The sequence below is a fragment of the Pomacea canaliculata genome, linkage group LG6 (assembly GCF_003073045.1).
Source record: "Pomacea canaliculata isolate SZHN2017 linkage group LG6, ASM307304v1, whole genome shotgun sequence".
Classification (NCBI taxonomy): Eukaryota; Metazoa; Mollusca; class Gastropoda; order Architaenioglossa; family Ampullariidae; genus Pomacea; species Pomacea canaliculata.
In genome coordinates, this window is record NC_037595.1 from 8,120,059 (window position 1) to 8,147,768 (window position 27,710).

The 27,710-nt window shown below is 40.6% G+C and overlaps 3 protein-coding genes across 3 annotated transcripts; 1 reads left to right on the forward strand and 2 right to left on the reverse strand.

Moving 5' to 3' along the window:
• Nucleotides 1–6: 6 nt before the first annotated feature.
• LOC112565803 (1-aminocyclopropane-1-carboxylate synthase-like protein 1) lies at nt 7–15,294 on the reverse strand. The gene is made up of 16 exons (XM_025241598.1): nt 15,161–15,294; nt 6,982–7,122; nt 6,584–6,746; nt 5,446–5,571; nt 4,779–4,838; nt 4,536–4,609; nt 4,142–4,211; nt 3,669–3,735; nt 3,218–3,315; nt 2,956–3,015; nt 2,286–2,386; nt 1,767–1,899; nt 1,263–1,404; nt 915–1,057; nt 376–529; nt 7–215 (listed from the first exon to the last, which is right to left on the reverse strand). The coding sequence occupies exons 3-16, from the start codon at nt 6,617–6,619 to the stop codon at nt 154–156; spliced, it is 1,326 nt and encodes a 441-aa protein (XP_025097383.1). The 5' UTR covers nt 6,620–6,746; nt 6,982–7,122; nt 15,161–15,294; the 3' UTR covers nt 7–153.
• LOC112565805 (probable inactive 1-aminocyclopropane-1-carboxylate synthase-like protein 2) lies at nt 1,070–27,598 on the forward strand. The gene is made up of 14 exons (XM_025241600.1): nt 1,070–1,148; nt 15,308–15,433; nt 16,129–16,188; nt 16,441–16,514; nt 16,770–16,839; nt 17,056–17,122; nt 17,233–17,330; nt 17,807–17,866; nt 18,425–18,525; nt 19,724–19,856; nt 23,898–24,039; nt 24,369–24,511; nt 26,003–26,156; nt 26,556–27,598. Exons 3-14 carry the CDS (start codon nt 16,141–16,143, stop codon nt 26,627–26,629), a joined length of 1,164 nt encoding a protein of 387 aa, XP_025097385.1. The 5' UTR covers nt 1,070–1,148; nt 15,308–15,433; nt 16,129–16,140; the 3' UTR covers nt 26,630–27,598.
• On the reverse strand, nt 20,988–23,322 carry LOC112565804 (phosphatidylinositol glycan anchor biosynthesis class U protein-like). Its single transcript, XM_025241599.1, has one exon. The coding sequence runs from the start codon at nt 23,288–23,290 to the stop codon at nt 21,974–21,976; it is 1,317 nt and encodes a 438-aa protein (XP_025097384.1). The 5' UTR covers nt 23,291–23,322; the 3' UTR covers nt 20,988–21,973.
• Nucleotides 27,599–27,710: the final 112 nt, after the last annotated feature.

The following is a 27,710-nucleotide window of genomic DNA, read 5'->3' on the forward strand; positions in this document are numbered from 1 at the left end:
AGATTGTCATTATTTCAAAATTGTAAAGCTGTCGTCTGCTTTTGTAAAACACTGAAGTTGTTTTTGCGGAAGTGGGAGGGGAGAAAAATGGGGGCGGAAGCGTGGAACTCGATGTTTAGTTGCCGTGTGACGGCGCCATGTACAACCTGTTCTTCAGCTGGAAGTCAGTTTCTTCAGTGGCTGAGACAGAAGGACTTGTTCAATGCGATGTAGACCTGAAAGAGATTTCAGACATGAACTAGAAAAAGGGGGTGAATTCTGTTTCAAGAACACTATCCATGGCTTGATTTTCAGAAGTAACCGTTCTTAACCGGAAGCACTTAAAGCAAAATTCCATTTCCCAGTTAAAAGTAATATGTAACATTTTGTGCATACCTTCCAAAACTCTGTTTTTGTCAGATGCGATGACGAGGCGGAACCAGCCAGGTGAAGGGCAGTAGCTCTTCTTCCCTGGCATGAGGTAGACCCTCGCTTCAATGAAATATTCGAAGAGACGTTGCTCAGCAGCGAAGGTGGGTTCAGGTAGAAACTGAAGACATGTCAACAAAGGTCCTCCATTCAACAAGTATTTGAAAGTGTCAGAAATTAAAAAAAAAGAATATTAGGGAATTCATGAACGATTCAAAATATTTTGTTATGGCAGCTTCAGTGCGAAGAAATCATTTCGATCTGTTTATAAAAGCAAACTAAAACTTACACTACCATCATTAACAGTTATAGAAACTATGACAATGAAAGGTGTTACAGCGAAGAACCGTGCGTGTTATTGTGATGAGCTGAATTAGTCTTTGTGATATATCTAGCATATCTGTGATGAACCATATGTGTTTTTGTGACGAGCCATGTTTGTGTTTCTGACTGGCAATGCAGGTGTTAGGTGTAACGAACCGCTTGTCAAAACGTTCAGTACTCACTGGAGAGAAATCTGCCCAAAGAAATATACCCGCCTTCGACGGATGAACTGTGACCCCCATGGCAGCAAGCTTGGCACAAGCAGCGGTGAAGACACTGGCCAGACGAGTGTGGTATGCGGGGAAGTACACCTTGTCAAGCCAGTCTAATGGGGGGAAGAGAGAGAAACAGATTATTTCACAGAGAAATCGGGGACCTTCTGGACTCGCGCTGCCTATGATCATAGCATCCTTAAGGTAAGTTCACAAACAAAATCAGTGATAATTCCAGTCAACAAAGGAAAATGAATAACAGTGACTATAGACAGGCAGAAAGACAGACGCAAAGAGTTATGTCACGTATTTTCTCACCATTGTCGGAGATCACGTGCTCCAGCCGACGCTGCATAAGGGGTGGGGTCAGCTGAAAAAGCCCCACCCTCGTGGCAAAGCCCAGCATCTGGTCGTTTGTGGTGTACAGCACGCCACACCTGTAGCCTGATAGTCCCAGGTCCTAAACAGGGATACGAAAACGAGATTCAGGTGACCTGTGTAAAAGTCTTGGAGAACTAAAACAGAACAGCAAAATGATCACGGCTACACCGCGATGTAGTTTATTACTGTTTTAAAAAGGCAAATTCATATCCCCAGTCATCGTCTCTCAAACAAGACTACTTTACAAGATAAATTCCAGATTTAAATGAGGAATGCAGTTTGTTTGGGGAAAATAAAACCGAATGTCCTTAAGCCCAAAACATTTACATTAATCATTATCTTTTTGACTTCTTAAATTTGTCACTACTTGTTAATACCACACAGTGACAGGTTGTATGATTTATAAGGAGAAGTCAGTGACTGCAAGCGCTACACACGCACCTTGCTGACACCCCAGATGAAGTGAACTCTCTGAGGGTCAGGCATGTGGAGTGAGAGGATGCTGCAAAACTTAGTGCTCTCGTCAAAAACCGAGAGGGCATAGATCTCATCTACGATGACATGTAGGCCATGCCTGAAAAATACAAGTTAAAATCAGATCCAGTCAAACATAATCCAAATCGACTAGGGCTTGCAAACTTTGCCTAATAAGTTCGACAAAACTGCTCCTTCCACATAAGCGGACACAATCTCTATTATTTCCAAATGAGGGGGTCATATGAGTCACATAAGTTAAACTGGTTTCCCAGGCGGCACATGCAGTTAGTCCGCAGGCATCATTAATGAATACATCATTCATGAAATGAAAGGTTGTATTTTATGTTCGTAATTTCTTTATCAGATCTTCAATAGTCATGTCGAAAGATAACTCCTGCAATAGGTTACAAACGTTAGGCAGCAGCTTGGGCCAAGGGCAGGTGAGAGTGAATCTGAGGCCGTGTAACACCTGGTCAGACTTACTTGAAAGCGAACTGCAGACACTCTATCAAAATGCTCTCAGAGTAGACATCCCCAAGTGGGTTATTGGGGTTGATAAGGAGCATGCCCCTGACTTTCTTGCTCTGAAAACATACATGCTCGTGAAGTGTGTGCACTTCATCCTGTGCTGTCTCTCGCGCCGTGAAGTTCTCACGTGCAGTAGGATAATTCCCGCTCATAGTTTTGAATGAGTAAATTAACCTGTGAAAGTACACCACAAATCAAATGTGTTGGCATTCACGTCGAGACTGTAACTATCTTATAGTCAGATCGGGGCGATTACCTTCCTTGTGCGTATCTCAGTTGCCGGCCACAAGAGCAGAACATAACTATCAGCTTCATCGGCAAGTTAATTAAAAGATTACGCCCTCGACATAAAATCTAGCCCCGGAGTTGGAAGTCTCCACTAGAGTAGGTATCATTTACTATGGTTTTCTTTTGGTTGACCCGACCCCTAATCCATCCAGATTGTGGTTACTGTCTTTGGAAAACATTGAACTGGAATTAAATGTAAGTCGGCGTATGGGGACTAGGATAGGGTTTAATGTTTGTATCCGTATATAAATTTTGCCAGAAATAGTAAGATTTAAAATGCTCTAAAATATGTTATCAAGGCTACTTTATTTCTGTACCCACCTCTCCCTACACATACCTGACGCCGAGCCAGTGTTAAAGCAGCCTCAAGACTGTTGACCGTCAGTTCGAACCCTGCCTGTGAGGGGAAAAGATGACAGACAACCTTGAAATCTTTTACAGTAGTCTCTCTTTTTTAAATGCCATCACTGAGTAATCACATTTTTAGATGCTCAAGTTGTCATCATTTCACTTCAGTTAGCGAATACATGTACTCATCTGTCTGGACATCGGTACCTTCATCACTAAGTGAGTGAAGAACTGTCATCAGCGGTACTCACCTTACTAGACAGCGGTACCTCCAGCACGTGCACCCCGGCTCTGTCCTCCAGGTCGTTGTTGATGCGATAGTAATAAGGGGCCGGTACCATGATGTACTCTAAGGAGATAGTAAACACCATATTAGCACGGTTACAGTGATGAGTGCCTAAACGAGCAGAGGAGCGTCCGATAGTTCAGAGAGCAAATGCATGCCTTCTTAAGAACTGTGTAGATATAGTAGTAACAACCCTGTTACTACATCGCATACAAGGTCTGTAATAGACATGTAGACATAAAATGACTACACACCTACAAATACTGACTCACTGACACGCCCACTAGGCTCAGCGGAACATACGCTGTTTCCTTTTAGTCATTAAGTCCCAATACAACCAACCCCAACCCTCTCAGATATCGCATGTGCATGCAGCTTTTTGTATGTGTATGGTCATGACTAAGCAGGCCACTTACCTCCAGGCTCAGCCAGCGAGAAAGCCAAAGTGTCTAAGAGAGCGGTTGTACCACTCGCCACGATCAGCTGAAATTATTAGAAGTAACAAAGCTTCAAGTCAAAGTAATTCTCAAAAAAACCAAAATAAAAACAAAAAAACTTCAAGAACACAAGCAAGGGATGATTTTTAGTAAAAGAAAACACAAACTTGGTGTATATTCTAGACTATTGTAATTGCTATGGCGTCCAAAGCAAAGGCGTTGCGCATAGGAATTTTTTTTTTTTTAAAGAGACATAAACGATACTACTTATGCCACCCACAGCCCATAAATTTAGCTTAACTTGACACATAAACTGTATGATCACTGTTTCTAAAGTAGCGATGTATCAGTAATTAAGTCGATCGGAAGTTTACTTTGATAACATTTGTTAAGTGCATTTCATACACACCACACGCGCACGCACAGAGGAGAGAGAGAGAGAGGAAGAGTACCTTTTCAGGGTCTATTTTCCCTCGCGGACGAAAGCGACGCTCTATGAAACCAGCCAGAGCATGTCTAAAGCTGTTCAGGATGAAACTCACTATTAAAATACTACCAATGCTTTTCTCAATATTATTATTTATATTACTACCAGTGCATTACTATCGTCATTAAGATTTGTACTTTTACATTTACTGTTGCACACTATCCTGAAATGTATGTATTGATGAATAATATGTAAATGTTTTTCACATGTGGATATGTGGCTGTGCTTGTTAGAAACATCTCCATTCTCTTTCTCACTCTTTTTCTCTCTTCCTCCACCTCTCTCCCACGCATGCACACACACACATATACAGACACAGAGAGGCAGTACACCTTATTAAAACAGTACATAGCACTAACCTTGGCAGGCCTTTCAGGTTAGGGTAGTACTGTAGCAAAGATTCAGCTTCTTTCGTGAGATCCAGCGATCGAAGCTTTTTGCGAACATTTTAACAAAAGAGCTCCGTTAGGGACGACTCGAGTATTCACAATTTTCATTTTCCTAACTTGAAGATAGCAGATAAAATCAATGAGGATTATACTGTGGCGACGATTATTTAAGTATTATAATGTCTACTAAAATACAAACTGAAAGGTACTCACTTTCTCAGTTGTAATATCTTGGCATAATCGGTTTTCTGCAAGGCCCAGGTCTATGTAGCCCTGGGAAAAAAAGGGAGGCAAGTGGTCCAGAGTGTGAGTACATGAGCTCTCTCCCTTGTAACCTATTTGTACTCGAGGGTGCAGTGATGTGTGTTCGTTAGACATTTTTATAGCACCACATAAGTGTGTACGAGATTGTGATGGGGTGTTTATATACCTGTATGAGTGTATGAAAGAGCAACAACTCAACAAATTGAAAAAGGTGGAAAGGAAAAAGAAGAAAATTAAAACAAAGAAATTAAAGAAACGATAAACAAAACAAGAATTCAAAAGATTTTATTCAATCACTTCAGCACCGTTCTTAAACAACTTTTCTTCTCATAACATAGTGCCACCTATAAAGTTAAAGAAACGTTCTTGGCAAACATTTTACACTTCAGTATCTAGCATTCCAACCAGCCACCCAACGTCGTTTTAACGGCATTAGTGTTAAAAAAAAAATTGCTGAGTGACAAAATGTGGACAATCAATTTATTCCTGCCTTTAACTCGTAGACCTTTTAATGACATAATGGAGATGGTCTATTAACCACTATCTATCCTCGTTTGTTTGTATTCGATTAAGACTTTATTAACTGGAACTGTATGACAAGATTAGTGCTCCCTACTTGTTTGTTGGTGTCCGGGTGGTAGGGGTCAGCGCTGACCATCTGGCTGTACTTGATCAACGGGTCCGGTCTGTCTGCCACCTCACGTGCACGCTCACTGACCAATGGCGGCAGTCGCGTGGGAGTCTGAAAAGCAGGAAAAACAAACTTGTTCTCAGACAAAGCTTTAAAGGCCTGCTATTATTTCTCGTGACTGGACTCAGGCCTGACGAGAGGGGGGGACAGGGGGTCTGGTGTACCAGGGCCCGCGGCTGTCAAGGGGGCCCGGTCTTGGTCAGTGGGGTTTTTTTTATACATTATATACTGGGAAAATAATTTACGATTACAAGTACAAGGGGCCCGGAGAGGTCTGTCCCGGGGCCCGGGCTGGCTCTCGGGTTCAATCCAAGATAGGATTTCTCAAAATCACCTCCCCTCCGCCTCAACCTACTGTGTTCGAGATACAGACGTTGTCCTATACAGAAAGAGGCAGGAAACACCAGGTACGTGGATGTGATTATGTTGGCAAGGCTACCACCAGGTGGAGTTGGAATCCATTGGTATCTAGGTGTATCCTTGTAACGTTCCATTTTGGAGGTAGATAATGAAAGAGATTATACAATTTTGAACACAGATTTTTCAAAAGTGGTTTGTAGACGTTTAAGCGGCGTGATTTCTTTTATGCCAGAATTCTTCAAGCATAATAAATTTTTGACAACAAAGAAGTAAAATTAACCCATTTAAACTATTTTTGAATATCAGTTCTGCTACTTTCATACTTCATTAGTAGAGGCTTGACACAAACAGGGCGACGATATCACCATCATCACCATCATCAACACGAGAAAGATTGAGATAATGGAACAAGATGTATTTGTCCAAACCATGCGACCATTTGTCATCACCAAGAATTAAATTTAACTTCTGTTTTTTGTTTTTTCAAAGATCGCTAATTAGGCTAAAGATCACTTCTAACGTGTCAAACAGAGCATCCCCTTCCCCAAATTAAGTCAAAACCTGTTCGCCATCACGAATGCTTCACTTTTTCGACCGAATTTAAACCTTGCGAGTACTTCAGGAAAATCTTAAGCAATTTTTAACATACTCTTTTTCGATTTTTTTTTTTTTTTTTTTTTTTTTTCTATCGTCATGTACTTACAACTGTGTAAGATTTGGCTCCGCAGATCAGAAACATGGCCTCTTTGGTCTTCCTCCTAAAAGCTGCTCCAGAGACCAGAGCACACAGCTCTGACAGGTTGGAGCGTGTGTTCGTAGTCTGTAACCTGCACGTCTTCACCCTTCCTTCGTTACTGAGGGACCGTCTGTTGCGCAAGAAGACACTAAAGTTGGTAGGGAGAGAGAGTTGGTTTCATTGCCTCATGAGCGCACGCACGACACACACACACACACACGCACACACCCACACACACACACACTGTGTCAAAGCCAAAGCGAAGTCATCTCTTCTCATTGTGAATAAATAAACTTTCAAATCGTCGTAGAGTCCTTGGAAACTGTCAATCCTGGCTTCTGATCCTCTGTCACTTTGTCCTTTACCTTATTTGGTCATGCGCTTGAGTTATGGAAAGCCTGCCCCTCGTCTGGCCCCGGCGGGCACCGTCATGCGTGGGTGAACTCAGAGGCTCCCTCAAAGATTGACTGTCCCCTTCCTCCCTGGTCCTGTAGCCTAGTAAGGTGCTGAGAAAAAACACGCCAAAAATAATTCCAATGTGACTTGAGAAGATGAAGGAGCATCTGCTGAATTTCCTTTTCTGTTGCAGTTATTAATGGAGTCACTAAGGTCCTCTTCGTTTAATTGCTTATACCTTGTTTCTTCGTGGAAAAAGACCTAACTGGAAAATAAACCCTAGAATTATTTTTCAGGATGCTCATGATATAATCCTTAGCTAAAATATAAATCCTATTTAAGGTTGTCAGTCAGACGGACTGATTTCATTCGTCCCTTGAAACACACGACAGACGTGATGAATTATAAATTAATGATATTTAATACATGAATAGCAATGGTCCAAAAGATGACACGACTTTATTAGTATATGTAGACTTTTGTACTTAAATAACCATAGATTTTTGTACATGATAAAATAAAACATCCTTTGAAAATAAGCCCTTATTTTGGAGTCAAATTATTATAAGACCCTCTCTTAACACGGTATTTTAGTGAGTGATATACAGGATTCATTTGCACTCATGCACACGCACAGCTGCACATGTATGAAGTGAGCATTGAAAGTATCTTTTTCTTGTTCCTAATCACCCCCAGTGGAGCATAGGGTCACATTGAAAATATAAAGAATGAATAAAGTACATAAAATATAAAAACACGCGCACAATGCCACAAAGATCAGAACTCATGTTCAACAAAACGCTGCTATTCAAAAACCTCATTTTATTAATCACCTGAAATATTATTAATGTTCTCGATAATGATAAACTCGCAAGAAAAATAAAATATCAATCGAGAAAAGAAACCCACAATTCTCTTTCTCCCGAAATAAATCCTGTGGATCAGAGCGAAGATTACCTTTTACATACTAACGCCCCAACTTGCACTGAACTCTTCTGTGTCGATGAGCAGTAAAAGACACACAAAGGGCTGAAGTCGAATAGCGCCTGTTCGCGAATAGGGACCAAGGGCCAGATAAAAAGATGAACTGTGTGTGCCCTCAGCCCGACCTGCTCCCCCGCTATGATGCACGTGTTGCTGGGGTGTGCAGTAGTGCAGTTTTCAACAACATATTCTGATTCATTTCCACCATTTCTTCTCACGATGACAAGTTTCACCCGGCGAACAATGGAGGCAATGGCTTTTTCGCAGGAAGGGGACAAGAGATTTGAACAGGTTTATTCATACTTATTGTCACTTTTCTTTATTTTGCTGTCGAGATGAGATAGGCAATAAAATTTCCATTCACTTCCAGTCAAAGTCCTATTCGAGTTATTTGCTCGGTGTCAAAGAACACCCAATACCTCCGTGTCTTCTTGTCTTTTTGTCCAATGTGTGTGGGCACAGACCGCATCGCTGACCTGAAATATTCTGGCAGTTTGGAGCAACCTTCTGCTACCCTCTTAAATAAAGATTTGTTCATTGTTCTTTCTGTCCTTCCCAAGTGCAGTTATTTATGAGTGCTGAGTGAACTGTGATGGAGGGAGGGGTCGGGCAACGGCCAGTCTCGACATGGACCTCAGATCCGGGACACGAAAGCAAGAAAGATTTTGTGCGATTGAAAGAAATCGTCTACTAAGAGAAAAAAAAACAATGGACAAATATTTATTTATGAGTTTAGCAGAATAAGTAAATAGTTATGTTTTTTTACTTCTAACCTCGGACTAACTTTACTAGAAGAAATAAAAACACTATGTAATTCAGAACAATGCAATAAGGTGATTTATGCTTTTCGTCAGTTTTTCTTCTGTATGGTATGTAGAACTGATTAAAGAGATTTTCTTGTACAGTAAGTGGACTTTGAGGTGGTATGGCTGGAGGAGAGAGGTCGGTGAAACCCAGAGAGATATTTATGTAGCATGTACCACTTGTAAGACAATCAGCTGAAGGACAACAAACCTCACTTAAAGACACGATAACGACTGAAGAAGTGTTGTTAGGACAACAAGACAACTCGTACACAATCCTGGTGAGGTTGATCGCATACAGCCGGCTTCTTTCAACAGTTTTAAATCCAACATTAAAGCAGGGTTAGTGTCAGGTTTAGCAGAACATGTCTCAAGGTGGTCAGCAAATGACAAATCAGTAACTCTCGCCATTCAGACCGTCAATCCGTAAATGTCCAAATCATTCCGTATTCAATCATATCAGAGCTGTGATGATTACAATTCTTACGGTAAACTGGCTGGAGTACAGTTATGACAATTAGTGCATTAAACACACACCCAAACACACACACACACGTCTCTCTCACGTACGTATACACATAGTTATGCGGTATATATACATGTGTGTGTCTGTGTGTGTATTTTTTGCTTTGCTATTGTTGTAGAGGTTAAACTCTATGTGACATCAGATTTTACTGATTTGTCAGGAAAGCTTCTCCAGGTGTCCAGAAATGTTCTACAAATGTAAATTATTGCCGAAGTTCAAACAAGGTGCAACCACCCTTCTCGGTTTCGTGAAAATACCTTTTATGCGAAACATGACACATCTGCGACTATGGGCGAAAAACAACACCACCATGTTGGAATCTTCTGCAGCTTTGATAGATTAACGGGATTTTTTATAAGTCTTTTCACTCTTTCTTCAGTTCTTGTTTGTGAGTGCGTGCGTGCGTGCGTGCGTGCGTGCGTGCGTGAGTAGTGGAGTGATCAGCCCGTTTCGTGACCATGACTACACGTGCGCACGTCAAATTTACGTGATTCCAAGTCACGATTTACGTTCCTCTTGTCTCCTACGTGCTTGAGAGGTTTTGCACCTGCATGTTTTGATCCGGAGGTAGGGTACACAAGCATTGTAAATATCTGTTTTTCTTATCCACCACTTTTGTACATATTTACCTTCCCCTCTGTTTTGATACCTTACCTTATGTTTGCTACTAATTATTCTCATGATACTTAATTACTTCAATTACTTAGATTATTCTTTCCCCTTAAGAAAACGAGGGCTAAACAGAAAAAACTTTTTTTTTGGCTTATTTCACCTCTCGTTAATAAAAACACACCCGCGCGCTCGCAAAGATAAGAACAGAGAATAAAACAGAGAGATGTAGAGACATGCGCTGTGAGGAGCACAGAGAGACACGAGTGTTCACGCACTCACAGATGTGACACTTTCTCTCCAATGTGAATACAGGTCAGCACCACGTAGTACGAGAGGTCATGATTGCGGTGTAACGATATCCCACAAGATTGTGGCTAAAGACTGTCCCTCTCCCCCATCTACCTCGATCTCCCTCCCTCTACCTCCTCACCATTCTCTTCCAATTTTCATGTGTGTATGTGTGTGTGCGTGCGTGTGTGCGTCATGTACGAGCATGTGCGTGCGTATGTGATCTTGGAGTCTTGTTTACATCACACACGAGGGAGACGCACTTGGAGTTTAAAAAAAAGACCATTGACACCAATATGACATCTGCGTTATTACTAAGGGCTGCCCTCACGTGGCACCACTTTACCCAGTTCTGCAGATTTGTCCCCATCATCACGGTTATCTGGTGACCAGGGAAACATTCTAGAAGACCTGCCTCTCAGTCTTCCAGTCTATGGATAAGGGTCGGCATCTTGTGGATTGAAACACACGAAATCAAGTATAAGGAATTCGAGGAGAACAGCAAGAAAACATGTTCATCGCTTGTGGAGCTAAGTCTTCATCTTCGGTCGTAAGTACCAGAAGGTTTTTAATTTTTTATTTATTTATTTATGTTTTTTGCATTTTTTTTTTTAAACTTTATGCGCTTCATCGTATTCCATGTAATTCTCTTTTGTTTTGGTGAATGAAAAAAGTCGTATCTTCAGACGAATTAAATAATCAAATTTGCCCTTTATGTGCCTTTCATAGGCAAAAAGTTCTCGTCGCATTGTTTTCAGTTCATTTGCACCCAGTTCAGAAATCATGCGACGGTTTCTTAATGACTCCTCCCACTACACACAGTGCTCTGCTATGTCTTTAAGTGCCTTTTCAGTTGGAGAAAAATAATATCCATACCCGAATATTTCGTGCGTCACCCAAAAACACCGTTTGGGGGCTGTATTGATGGAACGAGGGTAAGTCTTTGTTCCTGGGAAAGCAGGGGCAAGCGTCTTCGTTCTGTAGCTATGTAGCAGTGTGTAGACTCCGTCGATGTGGTTTAACCCGGGGATGATAAAAAAAGTAATGGCTAAGATTTCGTAAGGCAAAGTAACAAGGTATCAGTGGGATCCAGATGGTCCGTCGGAACTACGTATGAGGGAAGTTTTTGCTTGGTTTCCGTATTCTGCTCCTGCATGACCCCTCTCCTTCGCTTCATGAATAGTCTCTACTTTGCTATGAGCAAAAGAGTCTGCCTTATTGACACAATGTGCAAAACTCCGTCCTGTCGAACTCTACGTGCTTTAAATCCTCGTCCCTCTCGACAATATACACAATACACTGTCGTGATTGGTGCGCAATATAAGGGACGTCTGCGCTCGACTTCAAATCACTTTCAATTTCAGGCCCTGTAGACATCGTGAACCACTTCCAGTTCACTATCTCATACCTCTTGGCTATGGAAGTTTCAGATTTTTCTCTGTAAAAAGATACTTAAGATACAAGAGTAACAAGGTCAAAAGCTTATTCCCGAGTTCTCGAGCTGGAATGTATCGTGTCCAAGTCTGTTTGCAGTGTTTGTCGGCCATCAAACTTTGAGCCGACTACTCTATTAATTTCTGGTGATATTATTTGTTTGTTTTCGTGCAAGAGAACACACTCGAAAAGGAAGCAAAGAAAAGTCAAGAAAACATGAAAAAGAATTGATCAAAACGAACCAAATAAGAAGGAAAAAGGAAAGAGAAAAAGAACAGGGCAAAGAACAACAGAAAACAAACACGTGGAATCAACTGTCCATACAGACATGTTGGTATTTCTCCAGTATCTCCCTAGCGCGTATCACATTTCTGTTGTGTCACGCGCACTAGTGGGGACATCACTACTATCTCTACAGGGAATCGGAAACACTTCTCGTAGTCTTCGTCGGACCCTCAAACTTGGTCGTTACCACCCTCCCCCTTACCCACCTCCCGATTTACATCTTGCTGTGTCATTCCATCACTAGTCTGTTGCGTGAATGTTCAACCATGATGGAGCACGTGACCAAAGTTGGCTGTCCAGCCTCTCTATGTACATCCGTTCCTTTACCTTCATATCACGAGGGAGAGTCGGCAGGAAAATATTTTGTTCGACTTTTATCTATAACCAAACCTGACGAGAGAAGGGGACAGATGGGGTCTGGTGTACCCGGGCCCACGGCTGTGAAGGGGGCCCGGTCTTGATAATTGGATTTTTTCTTTCTTCTTTTCATTTTCTTTTAAAGAAAGGTTTATGTAACATTCCTCACTCGGGGAATGTTTTCTATGGGGCAGGCTTCTAAACTTTGATCCTTTAATGCAGCGGTTCTCAACCTTTTACTTGTGACACCCTCCTGACGAGCAAAGGTACGTCCTCGCGCCCTCCCTTAGCCAAACAATGTAAGCTAATTTCACTAATACCGGTATAAGAAACTTTTAAAAAATGACCACCTTCGCGCCCCCCCCCCTTCTAAGCACGTCGCCCTCCCCCCCCCCTCCAGGGGGCGCGCCCCACCGTTTGAGAACCGCGGCTTTAATGTCATGTTTCCTCATTTACTAACCACTCACGTGCAAACAACTCTATGTTCAAGTAGTGATGTAGATCCTAGTGCTCCTGTCCTAATGTTTACAGTCTATATTACTTTACTGAATGAAATGTAAATATTGACAATCGGATTGTAGGCATATTATTATATACTGGGAAAATAATTTACCATTACAATTACAAGAGGCCCGGAGAGATCATCTTGGTGGCCCTGTCTATAAAATACTAATTTTATCAGATTATTAGTATCTGTTGAATTATTTTTATTTGTGTTATTGTTTTCTCATACCAGCCTACTGTGACTCACATAGGACTACGATACTGTACTTCTTATTATTACTATTATTATTGAAGTTAAACATACATACCGAATAAAATAAGTGACTCACAAAATCACCACCGAGATATCCAGGCCCTACAACCACCTGTGTTCAATATCTCGGCAAGAAAGCAGGTCTAGAGCCAATGATCCACTCTCTTGCACTTGACGTCATGCAGGCTAGTCCCTAGTCACGTGACACCCATTGGTCGTGAATGTCCCGTCAGATCACATCAACAGCCATGATGGACACATGAGTGTGAATGGTGTCAGTAAATATTTCTTGTGTCATGTGCATTTAGCTTTTCTCTCTCCAGCATATCTTCCTCCCTTGTTCCTTTTGTTCATTCCTTCTATCTACTATGTATAATAATAATAACAATAATAACAATAATAATAATAATGGAAATTTGTAGTGCTCATTTCTGTGCTTTGCTGAAGGCTCAATGCGCTTTACAAAAGAAATGCAAAGACACAAGGATGGACACAAATCCACATTGCAGGCAAACTGATACAGACTGAAACACGCCCGCAAGAATTGCACAGACATATATTAACAAGCATAATGAACACAAGATATGAAAACCCGCTTGAGGTCCTTTTTAAGAAATGGCAAATGGAATGATGAACCATGAAGCCAGTAGTTGCTCCCAGCTTGCTCATTACAACTGTAAGCGAGGCTGCAGTCCTCCTATCCTCGCCACAGTTCCGGTGGTAAGACAGACTAAATATCTATCTTCAGTCAGAAGAGATCTATAGATAACGGAACAACAAAAGTAATGAAACCATTATCCATGTTTTGTTGTAGTCTTACATTCCCCATTTCCTGTTGCGTTCAGCAACCAAGGACCAGGCACTCAGCCCTCTCTACCATTGTGGTGACTGCTGGCGACATATATCATTCAGACTGGTACTCAATGGCCAAATCCTAGCAAAACCTTTGTCCGTGTCTCACACCTGGAGCCCACCCGCTATCATTGCCTCTACTGTTCATTCTTCAGTCTTTGTTGCACGGTGCATTAGCAAGGTGGTAGCTAGGTGCAGCGAGTTAATCGACAGAATTTACAAGTGTGCAGCTTGGAAAACCCGGAATTTAATTTTAAATGAAGGTACCCCTTTGCGCTTTGCTGTAAAAGGAGGTCTTTTAAATTGATAAGATAATTTAAAAGCTGATTTATATTAAACAACGCTTTGCCCGCCTATCTGTGTGTCTGTGTGTGTGTGAGAGAGAGAGATCTAATATCAGCTCTCATCAAACCAACTAGCAAGGTGCTAGAAAATAAAGAAAACTAATTCCTCAACATGTACCAAGCCTGTTTTTATGTTCTTTGTACGCTCTACAACTCCCCCGTCCGAGACTGCACGTAAAGCAGAAATTTACTACTGTTAAATAATTGCAGAACTTTAAACAAAAATTTCCTTCCCAAACTGCAGGTCAGAAAAGGTCGTCTTTGCTGCTTTTGATATATTTTTAATTAAAGATATTGCACTCCAAAGGGAGGAACTCTTGTTTTTGTAGACCATATTTCACCACAGGCAGGTCTGGTGATGTCAATGAAGATGTTAATACCTCTGTAGATATTTTTTGTGCGAAAAATGTTTCAAGTATTCTTTTTAATGTTGAGCTACAATAATCCTATCATGTTTGTTTATTTTTACAGAAATGAATTCCAATCCTATACCAATTAATTTTACAAATGAAATAAATAGATGCTTTGGAAGTCATCTTAAAAATCCGTTCACTATCATTCATATCATTTCTACTAAATCTCTTTCTTCCCCTCTCTCTCTCTCACACACACACATTGGGATTCATAAAGCTGGAGGAACCATACGACATATTTATAAGTCAAAAGACAGTTACCAGTTAAATGACTAGTTACGTGTTCAGAAACTTTTAATACTTCACAAGGTCTCACTGAAGGCTACAAACTATCTCAGGTGAACTTTGTTTCTATGGAGACTGCAATACTCGTAAATACTGTGACCTACCAACAGAACTATACCTGTCCCCGGAATTAGCGTGTTTGACAGGGATTTTCCATTTCATGGCGAGCAACAAAACACTCACTCGCTTGCCTTATCGTGCTACTCACGCATTCTCCTTCAATCCGGGACTTTCACTTCCTGATCTCTGAAGTCTCCATAATCGCTCAGCCTTCTGTTTAATCTTGATCCTTGAGAAGCCGGTAACAGAAGATATACTGCGTCCTGCCAATTATTTTCTGGATGTGGTGTTGCAGCCTCTGACGGAGCGGCCGCCATTGATCAGCGAGCGAGCCCTGCAGGTCCTGGCGAGGCCGGGGCCCCTGGTGAAGTACAGCCAGAGAGTCGGGGAAGACCCCTACCATCCGGACACCAATCGTCGGGTAGGTCCATTGAAGTTGGCTCGCCTCTTCAGTGACTCACTAGTGTCAATACAACTTCCTGTATTCTCGCTGGGGAAGGGTGGCAGGAGTGTGGGTGTGGGGTGATCTGCATCTGCGTGACAAACGGATAACTAAAAATAGGCCGCTTAATTAAAAAAAAAAAAAAAATACATTGATGGCTAGCCATTCTTTCTTTCCTTCTTTAAGATTTCTCCTTATTGCTCTTTCTTTTGTTTGTTTGTGGGTTGTTATTTTATTTATTTATTTTTTGGTCTTTCTATTTCTTTGCTTCTTCACTACTCTTATTTACTTAATGTCTGACTTACTAACAAACAAAAATCTTTTAAGGCCCTTCTTAACAGAAAAAATGTCGGACACGTGACCAATTTAGGCAAAGCCATGTGTGAAGGTCACAGGAAGCCAATGGTATTGAGGCGACGGCTCAGGAAAATTGGTCAACATGCTGACTTAAGTCCAGACTTGTTTGTCAATACATTTGTCAAATTCAGTGGGACTTTGGGGAACTTCGGATGTTTGAAGTTTTGGCACTTTGCCCAATTTAGAAAGACTTTTGACATAAATACGCGATCACGCAGAGAGAGAGAGAGAGAGAAAGAGAGAGAGAGAAAGAGAGAGAGAAAGAGAGAGAGACAGAGAGAGAAAGGAGTTTTCTTGACCTTTTGACTCTTTCCCAGGGTTTCATAGACATGGGCCTTGCTGAAAACAGATTGTGCCAGGATATTACTACTGAGAAGGTAAGTGCATTCAAGATTGTTCTTAATAATATCACCATTTAGTATAACCCCAAACATCTGTAATAATTAACAATCAACAGTTGCAGGTTCTCGACAAGGCATTACAATTTAAATTATAATCCTTTCACTGGCAACACTTCTTCTCACTATCCAGAGCCTAACAAAAGCTAGCAGAATGATAAAAGTTAAGACAATGTTCAAGTTTTTTAATGTTTCCTCTATCAGTTATTTTATTGATATGTTCACATCAAGCTTCGTTCACTGGATCTCAGCATAGAAGCCGAATCATCGTTACAGTACTACCCAAACTTAAAGGGCCTGCCCAGGTTTGTGTTGTGCTTCTTTGGTTAGATGTAATATATATATACACACACACATAAATATGCACACATATATTTACACACACACACGTGCATAAACACTTTTACACAGAGCGTGTGGTGGTTTTGCTGCTTTTTGTGAATTACTGTGACAGTGATGACAGTGTGACAGTGGTGGCAGTTGTCTTTTCTTAGTAGTCGTAATAGTGGTGGTCTTACACAAGAATGAGATGATATGTCAAATGTAAATGTGTTGTGCAGCTTCAGGCGTGCTTTGGCTAGTTTCATAGATCGCCGCTTTCGTCCGCGAAAGAAAATAGATCCCGAGCAGGTAGGTTTTTTGTGCACGCTTAAGGCTTGCATTAGTTCTCACGTTTTACGCACACATTTCTAAATTCACAGGTTTTGTTAACCGCCAACGGAAATAAGTTCCTGGTGCATGCGTGTGAGATTGTGTCAAAGTGTGTGTGTTGACAGTTTAGAGTACATTCTTTGTTATCAAATTTCATTTAAAACAAATTATTACCCTACGTGTCTGCCTCTGCAGCTGATCGTGGCGAGTGGTACAACCGCCATCTTGGACACTTTGGCTTTGTCTCTCGCTGAGGCCGGAGGTAAGAAAAGTGAGTGAGTGAGTAGTCTATCACAGTGCCTCTCAGGAGGACTTTACTCTCCGCTCAGAGTGCTTCATTGTCACTAAGTCAGGTCTTTACTATCTGCTCAGACTACATCATGGTGCCGGCCCCATACTACTACCGTATCAGGAACGACCTGGAGGACAGAGCCGGTGTGCATGTACTGGAGGTACCGCTGTCTAGCAAGGTGAGTACCGGTGATAACGGAACAAAATGACAGTTCTGCTCATTTATACAGTGCTCAGGGGCAGCTCTAGGCTCGTGGAGAAAAGCCTCTCCGCCCGCCGATGTCAATAAAACCAAGTGAAGGCCTCGTGAGCAGATGTCACATGCAGAGAAAAATACGTGTTCCTCGAGATAAGATTTGAATCATCATCATCATCATCCACCACCACCATCATCCATCTCCATCATCCTCCATCATCATCAATCATCATCCATCCATCATCATCATCAATCCTCAATCATCTCCCTTCGATATATATGCGCGCTTAAATGAACTCGGGTCACGAGTGACAGATCACTTCTATTATCAACTTGCTTTTCTTTACGTATAACACGAAACTAAAATAATTCAGTTGTGCACAAAATAGCGTAAAAGGAAAGATGAATATGTATACTTCTTTTAAAGAAATATGAACGACTTTTTTGCTTTCTCACCAGGCGGGATTCGAACTGACTGTCAAGAGCTTTGAGATCGTGCACGCTCTAGCAAGGCGGCAGGTAAGACTTTTAGGACCTAGTGGATGAAGCGAGACAATGACTGAAGTCCGGGGACTATACAAAATGTTCCAAGTTACAGAAAACAGTGCAGTGTAAGGCGGGAGTCGCCGAGTTTTGTCATATCTATGGTAATAAGCTTTGTGGTCTGTAAGTTCAAGAGCTCGGTTATAAAGGAGTAATGGTGGGCAGCTGAAGGGTTTGAAGTAAACCATAAATGACACTGTGATTCACTGGCAAGATGAGTATGAACATCAGGTAGTTGAATGAGTCATGACATCATCTCTGTGGCCAAGCTATCCGTTAACATGTTGATAGAATGTCCTTACCTAGCTTTATTTCCCCAAGTATACTAAATCCCAGCTATTACTACCGGAAGTATTTTAAAATTATGGTAAGCAGAATTAAGATTATAGAATTTATGATTGCTTAAGAAGGTGTCAAAGAGGCTTCACCTACTGTGGCTATAGACCCTTTAGCCTCGGTAGACAAACACAATGTGAACCAATTGCAAGCAGCAGAGGGCATGAAGTTTACACTTCACAAGTGTGCATGTTGCAGGGCAAGAAAGTCCGTGGCATGATCCTCATCAATCCCAACAACCCCCTGGGTGACGTCTACTCCCAAAGCTTCCTGATCGAGTGCCTGCACTTTGCTTTCAAGTGAGTGTGACCAGCAGTTACAATGGCCACAAAATAATCTTTGTTTGACAACCGATCTGAAGCTGCTGGTAGACCTGTGCACGCTCTTTAATAAACTTGCTGAAGCCACCTCACAGCCATATTCATTAATAATGTCATGAAACAGCAAGAAAATTAAAAGATCTACACATACCTCCTCAGTTTTGATATCAATGAACTCCCATCAGTTTAAGAGAAAACAAAGCATGCAACATTATGGAACTACATGCGTTCAAACTGAGCTAGCCAGGAACTATTTATTAGTTTCAGATCAATGAGGACATATGACAGGTCCAATGCTTAACTGCATTAAAGCATGTGAAAATAAAATGAATAAGGTTTTATTATCGACACCATCCACTGCAGCACAACATAGGGATGCACTTTGATTTCTCTGTGTGTTGTGTAAGTGTGCATGTTGTATGATGAAGTGGAATGTACTCATGTGCGATATGTAAAGCACTGAGCCTGGTTTGGGAGAATAAAGAACTATGTCAATGTTTGCTACAAATGTCATTTCTCTGAACCAAAAGATTCACTTTCACTTATATATGACTGCAGTTGTTATGTAATCATCAGCTGTATTCAAAGGTACACCATGTTTTGGAAAAATATTTGCCTTTCATGGGCTGGCAACAAAAGGCCATTCAACCAATATGAAGACAGGCCTTGGTATAAAAAGATATGGCATAGAATTTACTAATTAGGGTACTGACTGGTCAAAGCAGATGACATGTCAAATGATTTCCCAAACTATACCATTTGTGTTTAGTAAGCTGAATAGGCACTCCACTGCTACCCTCACCTAGGCAAATATTTTCCCAGTTAGACTTGGATGCTTTGTTAATACAGGTACTATTGTATTAATTATAGATGCTTTTTATGCTATGAGCATTACTATGAACTCCTTTAACATACATAGAAAAAAAACATAAAAATAATAAAATAATTATAAAAATAATTTTACCAAGAGTAAACAGTTATGAAACTTACAATTCATAGAACAGGGAAACAAACATTTTATTTTTAATCTTTACATCTACATAATTTTTTTTCATATTTACAGAGGAACACACCTGCTCTCTCTCACACACATCACAGTGCTGTGTGCATGAATTCACATTTAGTTATTTCTGCTAGATCAGACAGGATCTTTTCCTTTGTGACTTATATTTTGCAGACATGGCCTTCATGTGATAGCAGACGAGATCTATGCCCTCTCGGTTTTTGATGAAAGCACCAAGTTTTTCAGCATCCTCTCTCTGCCTATACCTGACCCTCAGAGAGTTCATTTCATCTGGGGTGCCAGCAAGGTGTGTTTTCCCATCATGCTATTATGTGTAAATACTGTCATTATCACTGTAATGTGACCTGCTTATGATATGATGAAACTTTACACCTCCTCAAGCACCTGCCTGGGGTTGCTGTGAACAGTAAAATGTAATGTTATATGGAATGCAACAATCAGAAAGTATAAGAATGTAGAGATATTTCTTGATTTGTTCTGGCTTTTTTCCCTAGATAATTTTATTTGTGATTATTCCAATTTGTGAACAAATGACTTCAGACATGAGATGGTATGTCTGCAAAAAGGTCAGAGTAATTACACTAATATGGCATCTCATGATTACCTAACCTTGTGAACCCCACCAAAGCTAAAAGTTGACCACTGGTTCTTTGTTCATGCAACACAGTACCATATTTGATAATATGCATACACAAACCCCCTTCTCGCAAGGATTTAAATACAGACACTATACTGTACAGAATTCCAGAATATTTTGTGCTTATCAGCCACATTACCTAAGCACAGATTGACACACACACACTGAGCTCACTAATAGTAAATGTAAATGTAGAAGTTAATTTTTACCATCCGTCGGAAGTCATCTAATCACATTTTGAAACAAAATCGTTCAACTCAGTTGGGATGATGGGGTCAGGGGTAAGTGGGGAAATCTACATGCTTAGAATGCATTTAATACATGGAAAAGTTTATAAACATGTGTGCAGGCACACATAAGCCATTCATGCATAATACATTTACAAATGTGGAAAAAGGAGGAAGAAAATGTTAACGTTCTACAGGTAGCAGAACAGTATAAAAACATGTATACAGTCTGACTGCATATCATGTCACAGGAAAAAAAACTTCCCATATAAAATGATGCTTTAACTTATAAATATATATTTTATTACAAATGTTATATGACACACACAAAAAAAAAATAATTACAGAGCAATAACAAACTGTAGTTAATCTACAGTAACACCAGCTATATTTTGTAACTATGGCATAAGCAGTGCTAGAGAAGTAAAAAGTAAGAGTATCGGTAAATTGTGTTTTTGGTGCTGTGGAGGATTTTCCAATATACAAACTATAGCAAACATAACATCTGTTGTCAGAAAAGGTCATCCCCTAACCCTTTTTTTTTTTAGGCCAGTGGGATATGGGATATTCACTTAACAGCTATTGTGAGAGATCTTAAATTCTCTGTTACATGCTTCAGTCTCTGAAGCTAAAAGACTAAACTGTATCCAGGAGTGTTCCCAACAAAGGTCCTTCAGTATCATAGATATACCTTTCCTTCAATTATCTGCATCAGTTGAAAGGCTTGTGGAAAAGGAATAAAGCTATCCCTCTTGTCCTATATGAACTGATTACCAACACATGTTCCAGACGTTACAAAATAGATGACAATACAGTTGTAGGAGGGTGGCCTGTAGCCTGGCACTGATATATATTTGAGCTCTTGATGCACGACATGGACCTACAAGAGAATTGCAAAAAGTTTAGCTATGCAAGGATATATTACAATAAGGGCAGAGCTGAGACAGGAAAAAAGACACGCTGGAGATCCGATCAGGAAAACACAAAAAGAGGGAGAGACAGACAAGATGCTGCACTACCACTCATGATGGGATGCTGAAATATTGTGGAGGAATGCAGCCATGGCATTTGTTCAAGCCCATTCAATAAAGGGTAGTACATTTGTGACTGCCTTCCTGCCTCTGGTTGAGTGTGTGGAAGAAAGTTTGCTTACTCACACCATAATCCCCACCACATGAGTGATGCTTAGCAGATAAAATTATTCAGCAGACTGACCATCATGCTCATAATGTACGCTGTTTGTTTGTGTTCTCTGACCATAAAGAGAACATCACTGCTAAATTTCTAGAATAAGCAAAAGATATGTGACTGAAAATGTGATTGTGTTATGTCATAGTGTGGAGCATATAACAATCATCAGAGTTCATTTTCTAAATCATATTAACATCTACAAATGTCATAGTTATTAGTATAAAATTATACATCATTATACAAAAGTTTTAGCCTTATGCATGTACACTGATCTTTTAAACCATGAGAAAGATCATGGATACTGCAAGTGCTAGGTAAAGGAAAAAAGTTTACAAATGGAACTGTAATTCATTCAAGCACTACTCTTGTTTTTTCTTTGCTTGGTAGTCGATGGTCTGTGCCATGCAGGAGGTCAAACTCATAGCGAAGAAATGCATATAGAACATCTGCAATTAAAAATACCTGTGCTGAACAAAAAACCAGTGTTATTGCAAAGTAGAAATTGGCATTCGCAGATGCTGCATAAATCCAGAGATGCCAAAGAATAGGTGCCAGTATACCAACCACCACATACAAGGTGCTTACCACCAAAGTATTTCGCATGTACCTGAAGATGTGTTGCCACAGGGGCAAAAGAATCAGTGCTAGGGCAGTGTCAGCATAACTTGGGTAGGACTTGAAAATACACACTTCAAACATGATGATGTACAGCTGCAACAGAGGATGTTCTTGGAGTTTAATGGCCAGTGGAACTGCAAAGATGAAGACGTTGATCTGGAACACACATATGAAGAATGTGCGAAAGTGCTCAAACATCTCAGTAAAAAAATACCAGAATATGCCCACATTAGGTGACAGGTCTGGTACGGTCAGCACAAAGCCATATGTGGCTCGCAGGAATTCCCAGGAGCCTTCCAAGACAAATGAGGCTCCTAGAAGTGAAGCCAACCAGACGGTAAACACTAGCAACACCCTGGTGTAGCTTCTGAAGGCTGCCTTACTGACAAAGTGAGGTGATTTTGGTTCAATCTGCTGAAAAAAGTGCATGGCGATTGGCACAAGAAAGATGACGGGGTACAACGACTGATATGTTGCAACAGCCAAAGCAAAACAGCACAGCTCGACGTTGCCTTGCAATGTAAAAAGCCAGCAGAACAGTACTGCCAGGTTCGAAAATACTGTGGTCGTCTGCGCAAGGCAGGCACAAAGGCTATACGGTCCAAGAAAATGGATCAAAGTTACTGCTATAGATATGCTGGAAAGTGTCTTCCTTGTATGCAGAAGCTCTTTAGATTGTGGAGAATAGTTTGCCATCTCCTTGGCCTGCCTCTGTAGTTCGTAACGTGTGAATTCTTGTGTGATTTTATACAAAATGATTCCAGCGACAATGTCGACGAAAACGAAGAGTGTCATCGAACCGCCAGGAATGCAGTCTGCAGACCGAACCAGACGCAGAAGTAATGGTGTTTCGTGAAACAAATCCCCTGCGTAGGGCGAAATGCGTTGTTTCTGCAGCGCAATTCCTTCCTGAACTCTGTCCCATGATGTTATAGGAGTGACTAGCTCTCTTCTGCTTCTAATCCAAGCAGGAAAATCCGTAGCGAACAGCAAAACACGCAATAAAGTACCCACGAAACCGGTCACATAAACTAAAGGTGCCGCCATCTTGTTAGCTATCACCAAGGGAGTCTACTCCCCTGCTAACGCAGTAGCCTTTCTTAGATTCGGGGAGGAGTAGCATATTTTCTTTATATTTTATTTACAGTGGATTTACAAAACTGTTTCATAGCTATAATACCAACAACGTTGAAAACCTTAAACCCAAGATTATTTTTAATTGCTCTCAATAGTCCTGTTCCCAACCCAGCCAAACACCCAGACCAAATAAAGTTGCAAAAGACAGCACTGTTTAAAATTGTGTATCACTCAAGTGGCCTTAATCAATTAAGATGAGACATTGTAATGATGTTGGTTTTACTATAGACGAAGCCTGCAGCAGAAATCATTTTTTTTAAAGCATATGGAACTTTACCTGGAAAATGCACATTCAGGTTTTATTGTGCCTTTTGAGGCATTAAACCACTTTTATTTCAGCTTACTATTTTGTTAAAGCGGTTTGCTTTAAACCACGGTTTACGTCTGCACATACATTTGACATTTTGTTTATTTGCATTACGACATAAAAAAAAAGGTGTCAAATTAATTTTTGCTCATCAACATCTCTTTCAAAATGATTGCCAGAATGCTTTTCCACATTGTACTCTGTGAATAGGACCTCGGATTATCAGGCTACAGGTGTGGAGTATTACACACCAGAAACAGGCAAGTGTTGGAGTTTGCAACAGCAGTGGGAATTTTTCAGCTGACACCACCCCTAATGCAAAGGCGCTTGGAGCACATTATCTCTGATGACGGTGAGAAAATGTGAATGCATCACAGCATCCCTACAACTTAGCACATTGCATCAGGCTAGCATAAGAAGCAGGCTTATACCCTGTAGTTTGTTGCAAGTGCTACATTTTGTTCTGGCTACTTGCCCCAAGATTTAAAAAAAAAAATTGTTAAGTACACTTATAAAAGTGTGTCTACAAGTAATTTCGTCCCATGCATGTGTGTCTGTACATTCAAGAGATAGGTAAGTGGATGTTGTTGACAGGTTCATTATCTTTGTTAATTAATGTTATTTTATTTTTGCCTGCAGCCAGCTTGAACTTTTAAAAATTGTTCTCTCTTTTCAATAAAGACTGGCTGGATAAGGTGTACTTCCCCACATACCACACTCGCCTTACTAGTGTTCACAGAGCAGCCTGTGCCAAGCTTGCTGCCATGGGGGTTAAAGTTCATCCTTCCAAGGCGGGTATATTTCTCTGGGCAGATTTCTCTCCAGTGAGTACTAAACATCAAATGATGATTTATCTTAGATCATGCATGATCACTTTTGCTGGCAGTGATATTGGTGGTAGCACGGAGGCTTCTTTATAGTTGTTTTAACAAAACCCATAGCATTGAACTATCTCAGTTCAATATTCATGCTTGTTAATACTCTGTCTATGAGTTGGTGTTTAACTCATTCTTTTGCTAGTGGGAAAAGCAGACTATTTACCAGGTGGCAAAGCCACATTATTATAATTGTAGTCATTGTGCTTTGAACTGGCAACGGTCAGACCAGACATATTTCGTCAGGGGAGACTATCATCTACTCGGGACATGAAGACCCTGGCCATGACCACACACAAGGAGTAGTAGTACTGATGACACCAGAGGCTGCAAGATCGCTAATAGTATGGGAACCAGTTTCCCCGCGACTCATGTCAGCCAGGTTCAACTCCAAAGGAAGAAAGATCACCATCATCCAGTGCTATGCACCTACCAACACAGCTAAGGAAGAGGAAAAACAAGACTTTTACAACTCCCTACGAGCACTGGTTGATCATACTCCAAAATGAGACCTAAAGATCATAATGGACGATATGAATGCCAAAGTTGGAAATGACAACAAAGACAAAGGACACATAATGGGAAAGCTTGGTGTGGGCAACTGCAATGAAAATGGCGAGATGCTCCCAGACTTCTGCCTGTTTAATGACCTTGTAGTTGTAGGCACAGTTTTTCCACACAAAACCATTCACAAAACCACCTGAACTTCACCAGATGGACATACAGAAAGCCAGATCAAAAGCCGAATAAACAAAGCCAGGCTTGCATTCCACACCCTACGACCTATCTGGAACTCCAAGGCTTTGTCTTTACACACCACTATCCACATCTTTAATACAAATGTAAAGTCAGTCATTCTGTATGGATCTGAGACATGGGGTGTGACAAATGCTATCACCAACAAGATACAGACATTCGTCAACATATGTCTGCGCTGCATCCTCAACATCAGATGGCCTGAGAAGATCTCCAATACAGACCTGTGGGAGAGAACCAACCAAAAACCTGCCAGCCAAGACATCAAGAAGTGGAAGTGGGGCAGAAGTGGCCTTACAAAAGCCAGCCGACAATTTAACAAGACAAGCTTGGGGCTGGAACCCACAGGGGAGGCGCAAGGTTGGGAGACCCAGACAGACGTGGAGATCAGTCCACAGAGAGGTAGAGACAGCTGGCATGACATGGTCCCAACTGGAAAGGGACGCCCAGAACTGGGTCCGATGGCGGGGTGTGGTTTGGCCCTATGCTCCATTAGGGCGAATAGGAAAACAAGAAGTCGTTGTGCTTATTAAAGCAATATACAAATTACCATAAAAGATATAAAGGCAACAACTTTTTTCACAGGGAATGCATAAGGAGTGCAAAATATAGAGAATAACTCTGACTTCAGTCCATGACAAGAGCTGTGCAGTATTGATAATTGCCAATCTATCACATCAACAGTTCCTTTCGGAGCCCACATTTGCTGCTGAACATGCACTCTTTGAACGCTTCTTGGATGCTAGAGTCTACGTGATGCCAGGAAATGCCAGTTACTGCCCCACACCAGGCTGGTTCCGCCTGATCATTGCATCTGAGAAAAACCAAGTACTGGAAGGTATGCTCAAAATGCTTTATCATAGCTACTGCTGAGTATATTCACATGCATGCATCCTTGAACTGTCCCAATAAGTTTATCTGAAAGTTCTCAGAGTGATATCACAAACTTGTATTACTGAACTGCTTGCAGACGATTTTTTTCGAGTTAACTACTAAACCGAGACTGGTGTATGCAAAGTTTCTGGTTTAGTCACATTTCAGCTTAACTACTAGAACAAGGTTGGTGTATACAAAGTTTAGTCACATTCATTGTTTAGGCTTACCAAGGCTAACAGCAGAAAACTTTGCAAGAGCCTAAGTGTTGGTCTCAGTAGACGGACTGCAGTCTATCTATACACGTCTGTGGTGATATTTGGTTGTGGTTATCTAATGTTTTGAATGTTATGTTTATTTGCAGGATTACACCGCATAGAGCATGTCCTTCTGTCTCTTCCACTCGAGAAACTCTCATCTAGCTGGAGACTTTTTTGAAATCTTACCGTTATACTTCACCCAGGAGAATGCTTCCCACCTTGTACTTACCATCGACTAAAAAAGGAATCTAACACTATTTACAACTATTTATAAGCCATTAAATAAGTTCATACCAGCTAAAAACAATTGCAGATTTTATAATGCTTTGATTCATTCCTGACTTTCGGTCATCATCGGTATTCATTACAATTCAGGGACCTTTATTTAATCAAGGTCGGTGTTACAATCCATTCAATTGCTATATGGACTTAGCATCCATACATTATCCGACAATTTTCACAGATCCTTCCTGTAAAATGAACAACTTTTATCAAACACTAGCAGCTTTGGTCCCCTCAATTTATTTGCAAAGTCTCTTTTATTGGCAAGATTGCAATTCTCTAGACTGCTCAGGTATGGTGTTCAAAAATATCTTCAAAAGACATGCTCTAAGCTATTTTTAGAGGAGCACAGGGACATGCAAAGTGTTTTCAGTCTTACAATTATGTAATATAGGTAGAGGAAGAAACTGAAAATATTATTTCTTTCTTAAGCTGATTTGGAGATAACAAAAGGCACTTTTAGAGCTACCCAAGGGGGCAACTTGCTGAAAGAGTAAATAAGCATACAAATATAGACGTGCAAACATTGTTTTGTGCATTGTTGATTATGTATTTGTGGTGAAAGCACATCTTTTAGATCAGTTGTAAGTCATAAATTCACTGTAATGTATAATCAAAGCAAAATGTAACATATACATTGTATCATATTATTTTGTAATATACAAATTTCTGAAAGATATTGTAAGAAATTACTTATCTTGTTTATCTTCACTATCTTTACTAAATCTTTTAAATGTTGGGGAAGATCTTTACCATAGTAAGCTAAACCAAACAAACACCAAAGTGTGAAAATAAGCAATATCTGCATTTTATTTTCAGCAAAACGTATAATTAAAAATCAATAAAAATCTTATACTATTTCTTAGCTTTGAACCTTTGGTAGTAATTATTATGTTGTGCATGGATAGTTTGGGTGTGAAGAGACTGGTGAGTGAGTGGAGGTATTATGATATGTCCAGGTCTTTTATGTTTGTGTA